This window comes from Polypterus senegalus, chromosome 17 (assembly GCF_016835505.1).
Source record: "Polypterus senegalus isolate Bchr_013 chromosome 17, ASM1683550v1, whole genome shotgun sequence".
NCBI classification, from domain to species: domain Eukaryota; kingdom Metazoa; phylum Chordata; class Cladistia; order Polypteriformes; family Polypteridae; genus Polypterus; species Polypterus senegalus.
The window spans coordinates 31479645-31496448 of record NC_053170.1 but is presented as its reverse complement, the minus strand read 5'-3'; the positions used below and the strand labels follow the sequence as shown (position 1 = coordinate 31496448).

General features: G+C 42.4%; 1 protein-coding gene across 1 annotated transcript; it reads right to left on the bottom strand.

Annotated features, from left to right (window-relative positions):
* Positions 1 to 339: 339 nt before the first annotated feature.
* LOC120517458 (XK-related protein 8-like) lies at positions 340 to 15696 on the bottom strand. Its single transcript, XM_039739797.1, has 3 exons — positions 14788 to 15696; positions 7898 to 8100; positions 340 to 2273 (listed from the first exon to the last, which is right to left on the bottom strand). Exons 1-3 carry the CDS (start codon positions 15105 to 15107, stop codon positions 1570 to 1572), a joined length of 1227 nt encoding a protein of 408 aa, XP_039595731.1. The 5' UTR covers positions 15108 to 15696; the 3' UTR covers positions 340 to 1569.
* Positions 15697 to 16804: the final 1108 nt, after the last annotated feature.

Sequence of the window (16804 nt, the reverse complement as noted above, 5' to 3'; positions counted from 1 at the left end):
AAATATAAAAATGAGAAAAACAGACCAAAAGACAGATTTCACTTAAAGTAAAAAAATAAAAAGTATGTAAGACTCAGCGGATAAAGTGAAGTGCAATAAACACCATATGAGAGTGTGCCAGGGATACCTGTTTCTGCCCACCTAGCGACACAATATAAATGTGAGAAATGATGCTTGGATGTGAGGTAAATAAACTATTTGATTGTTAATTATTGGTTTTGCCTTTGGCGATGCCAGTAACTAATCTGGTAAGGCTCTCCCTTTATTTTCCATATCTTCCTTTGAAGAAGAGGGGTTTACTACCATTTGACTTGTATCAAGTTAACTGGAGCACACTTGTTTTAAGAAATAGAATAATATGGTTTATTGATGAACACAAAGATTATAGAAATATGACAACTGCATATATATCAACGCAGAAGACAGGATGCAAGACGGATCAGACGGACATATAACACCACATTGGCTGGTTGTTTACTGGCTATTTAGAGTATTAAATTTATTTTTACGAGACTAAGTTTTTAGGGATGATGTCTGATGTTTTGGGTAGTTGTGTGTTGTTGCTGCTCCGGGTTCGACTGGAGGACGTTTTGAGTGCATTCTTTATCTGTGGGGTGGTGTGATGTTGCTTTCCTCAGCTTGCTGTGTCCTCTGCAACTTCATAGAGAGAAGCATTGCTCTTTCTGATACAAGAGAGTAGGTGCAGAAGGTTCCCTTCCCAATACTGCTTTTCACTCTCTTCAAACACCGCTTGGTCACTGGCACAGAGCTTAACTTGGCAGAGTGGATCTTGCCACTGGATGCCCTGAACTATCTCTAAGGCTCTATGGAGGCTAGCTTCCAGGCTGAAGAGTATTTGTGAGCTTCTTTCTTTGCTTCTCACCCCAAATAGAGCGGTTTGTATCCCTGCTAAATCAGCCACCTTAATTGGCCTTCTGTGCTACTAAAAGCCTAGCAGAATGGGCAATGCCTGCTTTGTCCTACTAAACTAAAAAAAAAAAAAAAGTCTTCTATAAGTAAGCAAAAGATGGCTGCTGTGATGTCATTCACTAGTGTATAGGGCACACAATAATTCTGCATCAGCATAGTCAAGCTAGGACCATGGAAAAGCCTGATGACACGATAAACAATCAAATGGCATCATGAAGGCACAGCCATACTGCAAACCGATGAGTGCTAGTCAAGCTACTTATAAGGAAAAAATCTAAAATGAATGTTGAAACCAAATGCTAAGACGGGATGAAAATGCATTCAGCTTGCTGTCAGTCCTGGTATCACGATCTCAAACCCACATAATTCATTCAGGTCCACAAAGGACAGGAGTCTTTCGCTTCAGGGTTTTGCATAAGACAGGAGCCACCTAGCCAACCAATGCTGAACCTGGCCTCGGTCCATTGGAGGGCACAGAAGCACACAGTGGACCTTCTTAGAATTACATGTACATTTTCGGAATGACCCACGTGAGTCGAGGAGGATGGTCATTTTTTTTCTTATTTGGCGCTGTTGGTAAATTTCACACTTCAACATGGCTATTCTGTGTAGCATTAGAAGGCAAATATGAGTGAAAGCTCACTGAGCAGGGCTGCTTACTGTGTTACTATCTCCAACTGTGAGAAGTGATGGAACACTTTCATCTCCCAGAGAAATTTCATCAGAAGGGGGTCCCAAATTCTGAAGCTTTTCATTATCTTCCTGTGAATTATTTGGTTTCTCCATCCAGACTTTAGGATGAAATCTCCAGTAGTACACTCCTCTACACAGCACACCTGACAAGTACATAGCAGGTACACCAATGAGGGCATGCATGGCGTAGCCGTCTGTATCGTGAGTATCTCTGAAGATATACCAGACAACTAGAAGAGTCAGATTATCCACAAAAATGAAGGAATGGTAGATGATACATCTTCCCAGTGTCCTTCCCTCCGCCACATTAAACCAGTTGAAATACAAAATAAGGGCCGCCATAGCGCGATAGAGCCACTCTGATTTTGGTCTTCCTATCAACTTAGTGTTCTTCTTCCATGCCCACAGAAGGAAGGCTGCCCACACACACAGAAAATTGAATCCAATATAGCAGAAGGAAACCGAGGTAAGCAGAGTCACAGCTACAATCCTGGAGGCGAGGAGGAGCAGGTTCCATCCAAAGTAGACCAGCCATGGGCAAAAATGCCTAACTTTCAGTTGCTTTTTCTCTGTCAAAGTGGCTCGCAAGGACATGTGGTAGTTGACCACTGAATTGGTAACAGTCAGGAAGCCCCCACCAAACTTCACACCTGAAATGGAAATGCATATTGTTATGATCTAAGCATTTCATTGTAAAAAGAATAACTAAAACCAGAAATGACAACGGATGGGAAAGCTGGCCCTGACTTATGTGGGAAGTATTTTCAAAAAGATGCTCAACGTTTGGGACATTGAAATAACTGTGCTGACGTATGAAAAGTGGGAGTGATGTGCTTGAGCTCTTCTGTTTAGGTTGGCATCATAAAATGCAGTCATGAGCTGATTTGCGTTGGTTGGACTTTAGAATGTCACTATAATCTGTACATGTGACAATACTATTGCACTGTCCTCTCTAGACTGGGGGTCTCAGCTTCAGTCCTGAGGGCTACCACTGTTAGGTCTAATTCATCTAATGATTATTGAGCTGGCCCTGTTCTACTCTTATTTTACATTCAAAAAAGTGGGCTTATACAGTACTAATTACATTTAGAAGCATTTCAGGAAATGTCTTTTTTGTCATAGCTTTGAACACTTAAATTTACCACACTTACTTTTTGATTTGCTTTTTTCTGTGTTCCCTTAATCACAAAAATTAAATTCTGACAATTAGTGACAAGCAGTGCAGACACAGGAGCAAATGACACTAAATGTTTAAAGGAGGAGCAGCTACTTCAGTGCCATGTTTATTAGGGTGACGTAATAAAGGCTTAAACCTGTGGCCCACCTTTACAGTTGCAGATCCTGCTTTTAACTTCATTACACAAGCTGTCATTTGCCAGTTTTCCAGAAATTATACAATGTGTTTGCTACATTTTCATTGTGTGTGCGTGTGTTAAAGTGGGGTTTTTTCCAGTCCTGTTCAGCCTATATACAATAAGACTTCCAAAACGATTCGGAGTCCTGCCGCGTGCAAACGTTCGCTGACAACACTGCTATTGTGGGCTGCATCAGGAGTGGGTAGGAGGAGGAATACAGGAAGCTAATCAAAGACTTTGTTAAATGGTGCGACTCAAACCACTTAAACCTGAACACCAGCAAAACAAAGGAGCTGGTGGTGGACTTGAGGAGGACCAGGTCCCTCATGGACCCCGTGATTATCAGAGGTGACTGTGTGCAGCGGGTGCAGACCTATAAATACCTGGGAGTGCAGCTGGATGAAAAATTGGAGTGGACTGCCAATACTGATGCTCTGTGTAAGAAAGGTCAGAGCCGACTATACTTTCTGAGAAGCTTGGCATCCTTCAACATCTGCAATAAGATGCTGCAGATGTTCTACCAGACGGTTGTGGCACATGCCCTCTTCTAGGTGGTGGTGTGCTGGGGAGGCAGCATAAAGAAGGACACCTCACACCTGGACAAACTTGTTAGGAAGGCAGGCTCTATTTTAGGAATAAAGCTGGACAGTGTAACATCTGTGGCAGAGTGACGGGCACTAAGCAAACTCCTGTCAATCATGAAGAATCCACTGCATCCACTAAACAGTGTCATCTCCTGCTGTCACTGTCTTGCTCCACTGATAGACTGAGGAGATCGTTCCTCCCCTACACTATGCGACTCTTCAATTCCACCCGGGGGAGTAAATGCTAACATTATTCAAAGTTATTGTCTGCTTTTACATGCATTTTTATTACGCTTTAATTTAATATTGTTTTTTGTATCAGTATACTGTTGTTGGATTATGTGAATTTCCCCTTGGGATTAATAAAGTATCTATCTAATCAGCATGCAAATTGATACAACACTGAAGTAGCTGTTTGCCTTTTAACATTTAATGCCATTTGCACCCATGTCTTTCACTAATTGTCAGTAATGACATACAGTTAAGGAGGCAACCTCCTTAGAAAGAGGTGAATTAAAAAGAATAGGAGTGTAGTACTGCCACAGAAAAACAAATGCACTGTTACCTATGCCATAGTTTTATTTTGTCATTCCAAAGTTTTCTGGTAATTGTGCATGAATAGTGGGCTGGCATTTAGTTATGGCCTTTCACCGTGATTGTTTCTGAGGCAGATGTTAGGGGCTGCTATGGAGACTGCTTTGGGCACCTAAAAGGGTATTACAGCAGCAAGAAGAACAGTTAGAAACGACCATGAATACCCACTTAAATGTGAGTGAGTAATCCAGTAACCCTCAGAGAGTGGGGTTGGGTCTGCATCGTTGATCCTGAAGTTGATGATTCTTTCATTTTTGAGCTGTTCATCGTCTGGTTCTTGTCTTGTTATTCCCTGAGCACTATGCTGCCACTGAAATCAGTCCAACCACAGTGGTGTGATCTGTGAGTGTTTATGAAATGGGACACAGTCGTGGGTATAAAGAGTGCATGATAAAGGACTGAGTACATATCCCTGTGGAGAGTCCGTGCTTAGTGTGAGGGTAGACAGAGTTGAACAGTTTGAGGTCGTTTATCCAGATAAATATGGATAGGGAGTAGAGGCCTCGGTCAAACAATTTTATCAACAGCCTGTGTGGTAAATTTGTATTAAATGCAGAGCTATAGTCCATGAAAAGCGTCCTCACATGGCTCCTCTGATGCTCAAGTTAGACAGTTGGGTATGTAGAGTTATAGCGATTGTGTCTTCCTTGGACCTATTTGCTCCATATTTGAAATAATGTGTGTCAGACATGGGTGGAAGATTGCTTTTGATGTGCTGTTTTCTCAAATGCTTTATAATAACTGATGTCAGAGCGACCAGTTGGTTACCATTTAATCGGTTAATGATTGCCTTTTTTGGGACTGGAATGATAACAGTTGACCTCTGACAGGGTGGAATGATGGCTTCTGACAGGACTCAATTAAAGATCTTTGTGAATACCCCCGTAATTTGAACAGCACTCTTCTGGGTACTCCATCCTGGCCAGCAGCTTTCCTCTGGGTCAGTGACCTAAACACACGTCTCACATCATGCACCCTCACAATGAGATTGTGATGATTAAAGGCTGGTGGTGGTAACATCCTTGGTTGAAACTTGATTGGCTGCTTGTGGTCACATGACCCTAACCGCTTTATGTGCAATATTTTCATCCAAACATGTAAACGATGGCAGGGTGATACTCTAGTTATTCTAGATTTGGGAAAGAATCTTCAACTTGTGAGTAGTCTTAATGAAACAGACAAGCTGTATAATATATACATCTGGACACAACCATGGGTGAATTTTGCTTAAAACTCGGAGGAAACAATTAGATGGCTCACTGAGTGTCTCCTCATTAATCCAGCCCAACTCCTTCTGAGGGTGGCACTCAAAATTGAGGAGATTCTGATTACACCAAACTGTCAACAGCCAAAATGTCTCCCGAAAAGACCCCCCCTTGAACATATAAATGTGTGCTGTGTTTGCAGGGAGCACATTGCATGTGTTAACAATAGATCAAACATGTTGCGAGTCAAAAACAATCTGTAACATCAAATTGTATTGGTGTCAAAGACATTAATGGACAAATGTGAACGATTTGTTGTCACATGTGCTGTGTGTGCTTTTTCTTGTTCATGTACTATGATATGTACTGCCGGAAAAGGGTGGAGTGCCCTCTCAGGGCTGCGGGAGAGATCCTGCCCCAAGTGGAGGAGTTCAAGTATCTCGGGGTCTTGTTCACAAGTGAAGGAAGAATGGAGCGTGAGATCGACAGGCGGATCAGTGCAGCATCCGCAGTAATGCAGGCTGTGCATCGGTCTGTCGTGGTGAAAAAATTTACCAGTCGATCTACGTTCCTACACCTTGGGAAGAGCTGGAAGAAGTGGCCGGTGAGAGGGAAGTCTGGGCTTCTCTGCTTAAGCTGCTGCCCCCGCGACCCAACCCCGGATAAGCGGAAGAGGATAGATGGATGTACTATGATAGTGTGGAGGTCAATGTAAGGTTGAAAGAATTGGTAACTATGTTTTGTGAAAATATGATTTATATGCGTTTAAAGTAAACAGAATGTTACACCCTATTAAAAGGAGGTGAGAAGGACCGCCATTATGGGAGCTGATGAAGGAAGTACCCAAAATACCCGATTCGACAAATCTGCCTAACAACACCAGTAAAACATGGGCAGTGCTGCACAGCATCCACTATCTGACAGCACATCTACACATATAACTAATAGGAAATGCAGGCCACATGGTGATGCAATTGTCAAAATGACATAAAGGTATTGCAGCAGACATAAGGACTTGTATCGGTCTGTCTCCTCTTATCATTACAACATCCATCCATCCATTTTCCAACCCGCTGAATCCGAATACAGGGTCACGGGGGTCTGCTGGAGCCAATCCCAGCCAACACAGGGCACAAGGCAGGAACCAATCCTGAGCAGGGTGCCAACCCACTGCAGGACACACACAAACACACCCACACACCAAGCACACACTAGGGCCAACATATAAATTAATAATTAAGCTTCCATTACTTTGTGCTACTGAGCTCCTGAAATAACAATTTTAACTTTTTATTTTCTTTCATTGTCAAGTCTTTTGTTCAGTCTCTTTCCTCTCTCCCTGAAACCCCGGCAGTTTAAAGTGCACCTGGAGGAATTGGAGGCCCGTGTTTTAGGAAGAAGCCCTGTGGGTGAAGCCTTTGCAGCTGCAGATTTCTCCACCTTTCACTACAGACTTTTTGAAGTGAATTCTCCAGATGTATATTCTCATTTGAGAATCATCTCTGGCCCCAGGAGACTAACTTATGAGTAGCAATTGACTATGTTATGACTCGTTTTCTTTTTAGTTTCTAGATGCTTTTCTGATTTTTCTTTTCTTTTTGCCAACGTTTCTGATTACCATTTTTCTGGTTCCGACATTTTTTTTTCCCCATTTACTTGTATTTTGACCCTGGTTTATCATTTTTACTACCATTCTTTAGCCTGTTCCCTAATACTCTTTTATTTAGTAATCATTTTGAAGCTCAAGACTTATTCTTTGTTTCATTGCAACCACTACAGGCTGTGCCACAGATCTTTACGGGGGGCAGTTTTAAGGGGACATCAGGAAAAGATGTTATGGATAATCTACAGACTGACTGACTGTCATTTTCCTCTACAGCTGGGAGAGCTTCGACCTGGGAGAATACCACTTGGGTCCACCTTTGACCTGTGAGAAGCTCCAGTCTTTCCAGTCTCCGAGCCTTATAGCCCAGAAGATGCTTCAAAATGCTATCTGTTGGGACTGGTGAGTAACCAAAGCTTATTATTCTATCCAAACCACAACCTTATGTCTATTGTTATTTTGTTTCTTTTTCTACTACCATCCTGGCAATCAATGAAGAATTGCATCTTGGATACCCAACCCTTCTTGACATCTTTGCTGTGTCAATGTCTTTATTACAAGTCCATCCTTTCAGCTGACTCTTACAACTTCCATTAGATGTTGTATTCCCCTTTCACTTTTTTTAATACTGTCTCTGCTTCTATTTTTTGACCAGTTGTCTTATGCTTTTGTGATTTACTAGTATTTAATTCACAATGTTTTTAATTTATCAGAATCATCTTGATGTTTCACTGACTGCATTTAACTCATAAGCTCTAATTTGCTACAATTGTGTTTTGTGGTAAGGGCAAAGATGCTATAAGTTTTAAGTCATTAATAAGCCCAAGTTAGTTGTTTATACACAAATGTTTAAAGGTAGTGGATTTCAAACATGATTTACAACAAGGCATATTGACCTTGTTCAATACTAAAATAGATATATTAAGGTCTTACACTGGACATAGTCCACCTTGTTGCTTTGAAGAAAAATATACAGCATGAGGATCATCTGAGGAATGGTTTCTGAAGACGTCTCAAACACGGACAGCAGCTTGAGGTCGTGACTCACGAAGTTGACAAATCTCACTAGAGAGGCCTTGTCTGTGGTGGTGGAGCAGAAGGTCACCATGTAGCCCAGCTTTATGGCAGCAATGTACCTGCATATGAATAATATTGACTTCAGAAAGGCATGTACTTCAAACATTTTACCCAGTAGATTTGGACCAGAACAGGCCATTCAGCCCAAAAAAGCTGCCAATCCTATCCACCGGTCCCTAAAATCCTACTCTCCACCGCACTCCTGGGTCATTTATTCCATGTGTTTATAGTTCTCTGTGTAAAGAAAAACTTTGTAAAGTTTGTGCAAATTGTAGTCTTAACAGCTTTCCAACTGGGTCCCCATATTCTTGTTGAACTCATTTTAAAGTAAGTGTCTTGATCCACTGGACTAATTCCTTTCATAATTTTAAACACATCAATCAGGTCTCCACTTAACCTCAGTTGGCTTAAACAGAAAAGGTTCACCTCCTTTAGTCTACTCTTATTGCTCATTCCTCTTACTCCTGGAATCAGCCTAGTCGCTCCTCTCTGGACTTTCTCGAGCGCAGCTATGTCTTCTTTGTAATATGGAGACCAAAACTGCCCACAGTACTCCAGGTTGGCCTCACTAGTGTTTAGTAAAGCCTGAGCATGACCTCCTTTGACTTGAACTCCACACATCATGATATACACGCTGACATCCTATAAACCTTCTTAATGGTTTCTGTTTCCTGTCTGGATGTAGATAGTGAAGAGTCCATGTTGACTCTCGGGCCTTTCTCATAAGGGGTACTTTCAAGTTTCAGGTCTTCCATTTTGTATTTAAATGCAATTTTTTTTTTTTTTTTTTTAAAATATGTAATACTTTTTCTTGTATTAAATTTCATCGGCAAATCAGCCCAAGCCTGTATGCTGTCCAAGGACATCGCAATGAGCTGAATGATTCTAGATTATCTTCAAACTTAACCAGCTTGTTATTTATATTCCTATCCAAATCATTCATTTATTTATACTCTTTTAACATATACGGAAAAAAGATCACACACCATTAGGTCATTTGTACAGGACATGCAGTGTTCACCAGAACTCTTCAGCGTTGGTCCTGGTGGGCTAGAGTGGCTATAGGTTTTGTTCCACTCTAATTTTTCAATTGAAGGACGATTAGTGCTGCTAAAGTAATTCTCAGCCAAGCACCGTTTTGTGCTTCATTTTTGTTCATTTGCTTGTTAACGCTTAATCACTTCTTGTTGTCTAACAGGGGTTCCCAAGCTTGGTCCTGGGGACCCCCTGTGGCTTCAGTTTTTCGTTCCAACCAGATTCATAATCATTGATAACAGCTAATGGATCTCATTTAATTAGCTGGTCACTTTTTCTCTTCTCTTATTCTGGATTCAGAAAAGCACAGCAGTGTGATTTTTATTTTATTTTTATTTATTTTTTTATAACATTTATAAGACACTAGCAAAATACCACGCTTCGCAGCGGAGACGTAGTGTGTTAAAGAAGTTATGAAAAAGAAAAGGAAACATTTTAAAAATAACGTAATATACCTGACCATCTCATCTTCGTTGTCAACCGTTGTAAAGATAACAGGTTTCATTCATCGAAGTGTTCACTACCCAAATCGGTACTCGTGAATCTAAGATTCCCAGTATTAAGTTGTGGATTTGCCTGTGAATATTTAGCGGCAGTATGTCTTATGAACTTAATTTAAACTTAAGCTTTACACCTTGCTTTCCCATTGATATGTCTACAGAGGCTTGTTCAGCTTCAGAGGGTTGTTCCTGTCCTACTGCATCAATAAACAGCTCGTCTTCCTCTTTATCTGAGACATCACACACTGCATGCACAGGGTTTACCTTTCCCAGTCCTGCAAACTTTAGTGAAGTGGTGCAATTTACCACAATTTTTACACTGTCTTCCTTTAGATGGACGTTGACTTTTTCCACCATGTGCTTTGTTTCCGCAGTAGCTGCACTTATGAATATGCTTGTATGCGTCACTCGCTTCATATTCTTTTGCTGCCGTCTCAATTGTGTTAAAACAAAGCACAGGTTCAGATATCCAGGATATCCCAAAAAGCAATAAGGCACAGCATAACAAAAGTAAACACTCCACTCCCTGGCACAATCGAAATGAACCGCCAGGAACTCTGGGAGACCCTCTGGGTGAAGGGCAGTTCCAGCTGGTGATTGGCAGGTAGCCCCGCCTCTTGGGGAACCTCCCACAAAACACATGGAACACAGGCAAGGCATTTTATAGTAACAGACAAAAACAAAAAACAATGCACACAATAAGCAAAAGAAACATTAACATAAATAAATGGCACAAAAATGGGACAAAACAAACAAACACACAACTTTTAAACCCCAGTCAGGGGGAGAAATGCTGGCTAAAACATGGCAGAAATACTGTATGTGGATTTTTGTAATGATTCATGGTGCTATATATAATAAACTAGCCAACCCGCGGCGTACCATACGCCGCATAATCAGGCTGCTTTTTTAATGATTTTTAAGCACAGGGAGAAAATTAACATTTGAAAAATCGGTAATGTAATAAATCAGCAAGAAAAGCAACATTGTAACAATGCACGGAACGAACCAACACACAGTCGTCTGTGACTGAAAACTGGTGGACCGCCCTCGCGCCTTCTCCTGCCAGACAGAGGGATGGGGGTGCACAGCGCGGAGTGTGGAACGGGAGGAGAGCAGAAGGACGTCCATTCAGTTCCGTCCGTCATGCTAGTCTGCTGATTTCTCGTTCAGTATGCACTGCCTGCTCATGTGCCCACCTCCAGCTCGTCACTTGAGTCGTCGTCTTTACAAAGTCCAGATGTACCTGTGACTAACGTAGATGTTTCATTGCTCTGTGTGGTTTTGGCTGGTTTTCTATGCAGTATATAATCCACCAAGACACCCGACCACGGTAGTAGCAAGGTGGGAGGGCGGTGTGTACAAAGGGTTGGGATGCAACCAGTGGGAGCGTATGAGTCGCACTTAGTGGGAATTCCACGCTTTGCAGCCCGAATGGGGTTCAACGGCTTACCCACACCTCTCTGCGCCGGGTAGACACACGCTCAATGTCATGCATAATTATTTATTGAATGCTAAACACTTCTGGAAAGACACGGTTGTCTAAAACAGGCTGGTGTGAGAATACAACAGTAAGTGAATGAAAAGATGGAACTCTAGACTTTTCATTGCTCTGTGCGGTTTTGGCTGCCTTTCTATATATAATCCACCAAAACACCTGACCACAGTAGTAGCGAGGTGGGAGGGGAGTGTGAACAAAGTGCAGGAGCATCTAAGAAGACGCATGTTTTTTCGCGGATGCAAATTGCTGTATGTAGCGCGTAAAACAGTTTGCTATGGTGCACGAGGTCGTGCGTCGTAACTGAAAACTCGGTTTTTAAAGACTGCTTATTTCGTTGTGTTTTAACCTCAGTTGTAAAGGAATGTTTTAAGGACTCCATGGGATACCCCTCGGTTTTGGCTGCTTTTCTATATATAATCCACCAAGACACCCGACCACGGTAGTAGCGAGGTGGGAGGGGGTTGTGCACAAAGGGTAGGGACGTAATGAGTGGGAGCGTATGAGTCGCACTTAGTGGGAATTCCACGGTTTGCAGCCTGAATAGGGTTCAACAGCTTACCCACGCCTCTCTGCGCTGGGTAGACACACGGTCAATCTCATGCATAATTACTTATTGAATGCTAAACACTTCTGGAAAGACACAGTTGTCTAAAACGGGCTGGTGTGAGAATACAACAGTAAGTGAATGAAAAGATGGAACTCTGGAGAGAGCAAAATACAACACAATAGTGAACCCGTGGCATAACAAACGCCGCATGGCTCAGACGTGCATGTGGACTCTTACCACAGACGAAAGGGACTAACTGGGTGGTCGGTGAGTTTTTGCATGCGGGCAAATGGGCAAGCAGTGTGAATGCCTAGAGAGCGAGGGTAGATGCCAGCCGGTTTAAAAGGAGTGTTGGTGGGCAGAAAAACGTCTTCTGTGTTCCTGCAGGAGCATCTAAGAAGACGCATGTTTGTCGCGGATGCGAATAGCTGTATGTAGCGTGTGAAACAGTTTGCTATGGTGCACGTGGTCGTGTGTCGTAACCGAAAACTCGTTTTTTAAAGACAGCTTACTTCATTATGCTTTAACCTCAGTTGTGAAGGATTGTTTTAAGGATCCCATGGGATACCCCTCGCAAACCGTTTCACACGCTGCATATGGCGATTCACCTCCGCGAGAAACATGCCTCTATAACAGTCAACGTAGCTCGGAGGTGCATGACATGCATATGACATTAACCTGACCTGCACTGCATGTGGCCTCTACGACAGACAAATATAAATGATGCCATTTTTTCTGTGTCATCGCGTCCGAGTTGGTGGGCGTGGCCCTGCGAGTTGTCGTCGTATCCAATGGTCTTGGAGTTGGTGGGCGTGGCTCCTTCCTGCGTGCGCCATAGGTGTCTCACTTGTCGGCGGTTTAGTGAATCCACGCCCCTTCCGCATGCTTTCCATGGTTGTCTTGCCTTAGTGAATTATATATATAGATACTGAAGGCTTGGTGTCAGAGATACTTTTTTCCTTAGAGGCACAGTGCTTTAAAATGACAGCAAGACATCTTTTGCAACTTTCTTTAAATATATTCATGTAGATAATAGGCTGGATATAAACACAACAGATGGAAATGGCATTTAGGAGACAGGCCAAGTATGATTGCTATGAATATTGACAAAAACAAAGTGAGGATACAATTGTGTTTTCAGTGTTTATAGTCAAACTGAGAGCTGCACAATATAATGAGATTATGTCGTCCGAATCAAAGGCTCAAAATAGGCATTAAAATAATAAAAAAAGATATGAAGTTAAATGCAAAACGAAACTTGACTGTTTTGCTCACTCCATGTGCTTTGTCTCTGAATAAATGAGCAGTTTCAAAATTTCTGCAAGCTGGATTTTCGATCACCATGATACAATATAAAATGATGGACTAACAGGGGGGTTAGAGATTGGATATACATGACGTGCCGCCGCACATGAAAACACGCAACTGGTAATATTCTGAGAAGTGCTGCCCTCTCCATGTGTGCTGGCCCACTTCAAACACTGTTTGTCATGCAGTTGTTGTCCCCCTGATGTCTGGACATTATATTCAGTGGATGTCTCAGTATGTTCAGTGATTGGGACACAGTGCTGTAAAAGGTGACACTGCCCGGTGGATGAATCATTAAACAGAGGTCCAGACTCTCTGCAGTCATAAAAGATCCCTGGGCATCCTTTGAAAAAGAATAGGATGCCCCCCAGTTATCTGCATAACTTGCACACCATGGCCTGGTCATTCCAAGTATATACAAATTTCCCCCTGGGGACCAATAAAGTTTGTTCGTTCATTAGTTCTATCTATCCATCTATCTGGTGCTTTTTATATCCATCTGTCTAGTGTATTGTTCTCTTTTTTTTCTTTTTTCCTCCTTTCTTTCTTCCTTTCCTTCTTTCCTTTCTAGCCCAGAACCACCACCCTGGAGCTCCAGGTACATGAGGATGACTCCAGTAAAGCCTAGCAACAGACCTGCAGCGCTCCACTCAGTTACGCTACGGTTAAGATTAGGGTTGTAGGTGGACTCTCCGACTTAAATAATGACAGCCAATGAAGTCAAATCCTGATACTTTGAGTTCCAGGGTGGAGGTTTCACAGATACCAAGTTCGCTAATTCTGGCCCCCTAATAATCCCCTGTGTCTAACTGGCTAACTATCCCTCTCACTCCTTCACCACCAAATAATTTAATGTATGGTGAGCAAGAATGGCTGATATAACATCCTCCAGGTGGACATTGGTAAAGGTTGAAGTGGCTCCTCACTGTCTGTATGCACTCTGAGTAGTGTAAAAATTGCTACATAAGCGTAATTAATCGGTGTTAACGACAAGCTGAGCAAACAACACGCTAAAGGGCAGCCATTTCAGTGTTACCAACTTGGTTGCTTATAATGGCTTAAATAACCAGAACACAAAATGCAAAAGGAATTAATTCTTACCTATCCACACTCCAATCGTTCAGTAAAAAACGAATAGCATAACCAGTTCGTAATTTATAGAAAAGCACAGAAACTGTTGAGTAACAGCTTGATTAAATTATGAGGCAAATTGAAAGACATTGGATAGGACGAAAGCATACAGCCATAAGAGGGCCAAGGACTGAACTTGATATTCACCGCCATTGATGAGGGCCTTTACGTGTTTTAAGTGGGGGCCAAGGGGGGCTTGGCCTTACAGCGGTTTCTAAAATCTCCACTAAATGTTGCCTTTCCTTAAAAACAGAAAAAAACAAAACAAACTAAATGTCACCTCTACTGTAAATATGGCAATAAGCCGCACATAAGGTAACTTAATGTCATCTATAAGCTTAAAACTGCAACATTCCACACTACATAAATTACGGATTACATTACCGTTTCAATTTGAGAGCGGTCACTTTAACTTGGATATTTTGGATTCAGTATCAGTATTTCCTCTTTTATACGCAGATCGCCGCTGTGCAAGTGGCAATTTAAATTTATTTATTGATTAATTGATTGAATTTCATTTAATTTGCTTTGGAGCAACTTTCAGGTTAAGGGCTTAATTGACAGCAAAGTTGCGCTCGCGGGTCAACGTCGTGAATGTGCTGCCAGCCCTGTTTCAAGGATCATGTTGTTGTTGTTTATTTTTGTTAATAACATGCTAAGGGCAGGCCGTTGACTCCTCCCTCCTCTTTATACCGCAGCTCTGTCCCCGCGATGCCCAACTCACCTCACCACCATCCCCAGCTGGATCACATGGAGAGCAGCTCTCTGTCGCACTGATAGCTTCTCAGCCCACGTCACTGGAACATAGTCGTCCTTTTGTCGATCCACTTGAAAAAAAATCCAGCTGAACACTTGTATTGCCATTGAGGAAAATCCTATTATAAGGACGAAAACGATTAATGAAGCGTAGTCTCCTTCCTGGTAAAAGCCCACAGACACTTTGATGTCCAATACAACATCGAACATGAAAAGTACAAATCCGAAGCAAGTGAAGGCAAAATCTCTGCCGGAGTAGGTGCCTTGATTATCCCTTTTTGCTTTCATGTTTTGTTTTGGTTTTTTTTTTCGGTCCCCCAAATCTCGTCCAGTGATATGTTTTTTTCCGTCTGAGTGTTTCCTACAGATGTGTTCAGTTCCAAGAGAATTATATGAAATTGAAAGTAATCTAACAACACGTCATCTTCCACATAAAAACCAGTCTTCGGTGTGTAACTCTTTGTTTGTGCCTGTAGCAGTCCAAAGTGAAACTGCTGTGGATATGGACACGGAGCTGGCGCGCGTATGTGTCAGTACGTATCCTCCAGCGGACTAGTGAGGAATTGTGTCCCGTCCTAGAACGCCGCCTGTTTCTTTTCATAGCTCAGGATAATTTCGTGTATAAAATACACGATTGACCCGATGAATATTTAGGATTCTACTCTGTGATCGCTTGTGAATTTTGTCAAATGTGGTCAACCAAATCCCCTGGCGAGCCTCGCACGCGCCCACGTGAGCTTAACGGGACAAGAAAAGGCCCGATTACGTTGGACCAGTGGCGGAGCTACATTTATGGGACCCCGAAGTTTGATCTGTTATGTAAGGATGTGCTCTAAATGTTTATATTAAATATGTTTATAATGTACCTTCCGTAATTTTTTTTAGCCTACACGATATTTTAATAATCTGTTATTTTAACTATTATTTGTATCGAATTCAACTATGTTATTAGTATAACTTTTAAAAACCCCTTCTCATCTGGGGGTGTGAAGCTTAAGCTTCATTAGTTACATAGTAGATCCGCCCCCGCGTTGGACCACTTTGATTTGCACATGTTTGCGACACTCTTTATGTAATACATTATGTCTTTTGAACAAGTTCTCATGATACAAAGCAGACTTTGTAAGGAGCCCAAACACGGAGTCTCCCTCGGCCTGCATTTATCAGCACAGGCGCCGCATTCTGAGGACTCTCCAATGGAAAAGGACAGGTTCACAAATTGGGTGGAGTATCATGTGCAGGCTACAGAAAATAAGTTTTGAAGTTAAATGATCGAGGATCTGCGTGCCAACATAAGGACTGTCCAGTACAGATTTAATGAAAGGTCCCCAGCACTTGGCTCTACTGCAAAGAACAGGAAAAAGTAAAACTCAATAAAAGGGCAACTTGATCAAACCTCCTTAAGGGTCACAGGGGTCAAGGCTGGGGGCTTGCGGTCTATCGGCATCATCAGTCATCCTAAGGTCAAGTTAAAGCCCCCAGTTAACCTCAACTGCATGTCTTCAGGACATGAGAGAGGTGCAGCTATCTGCAGCAGTGCTAACCAGAGTGCCACCATTTGTACAAATGGACAGACGTTATTAAGTTACATAATCTATTAATCACACTGAAACCCATTCTGTATTACATGTTCCACAATTGCAAGTTTGATGCCAAATAGCAATCCATCCATCCATTATCCTAACTACAGGGTCACGGGGGCCTGCTGGAGCCAATTCCAGCCAACACAGGGCACAAGGCTGGAAATAAACCCCAGGCAGGGCACGCACACACGCACCAAGCACACACACACGCACCAAGCACACACTTGGGACAATTTAGATTCGCCAGTGCACCTAACCTGCATGTCTTTGGACTGTGGGAGGAAACTGGAGTACCCGGGGAAAGCATGCAAACTCCATGCAGGGAGGACCTGCGAAGTGATCCTAGTTCTCCTAACTGCGAGGCAGCAGCGCTACCCACTGCGCCACCGTGCCGCCCCAAAT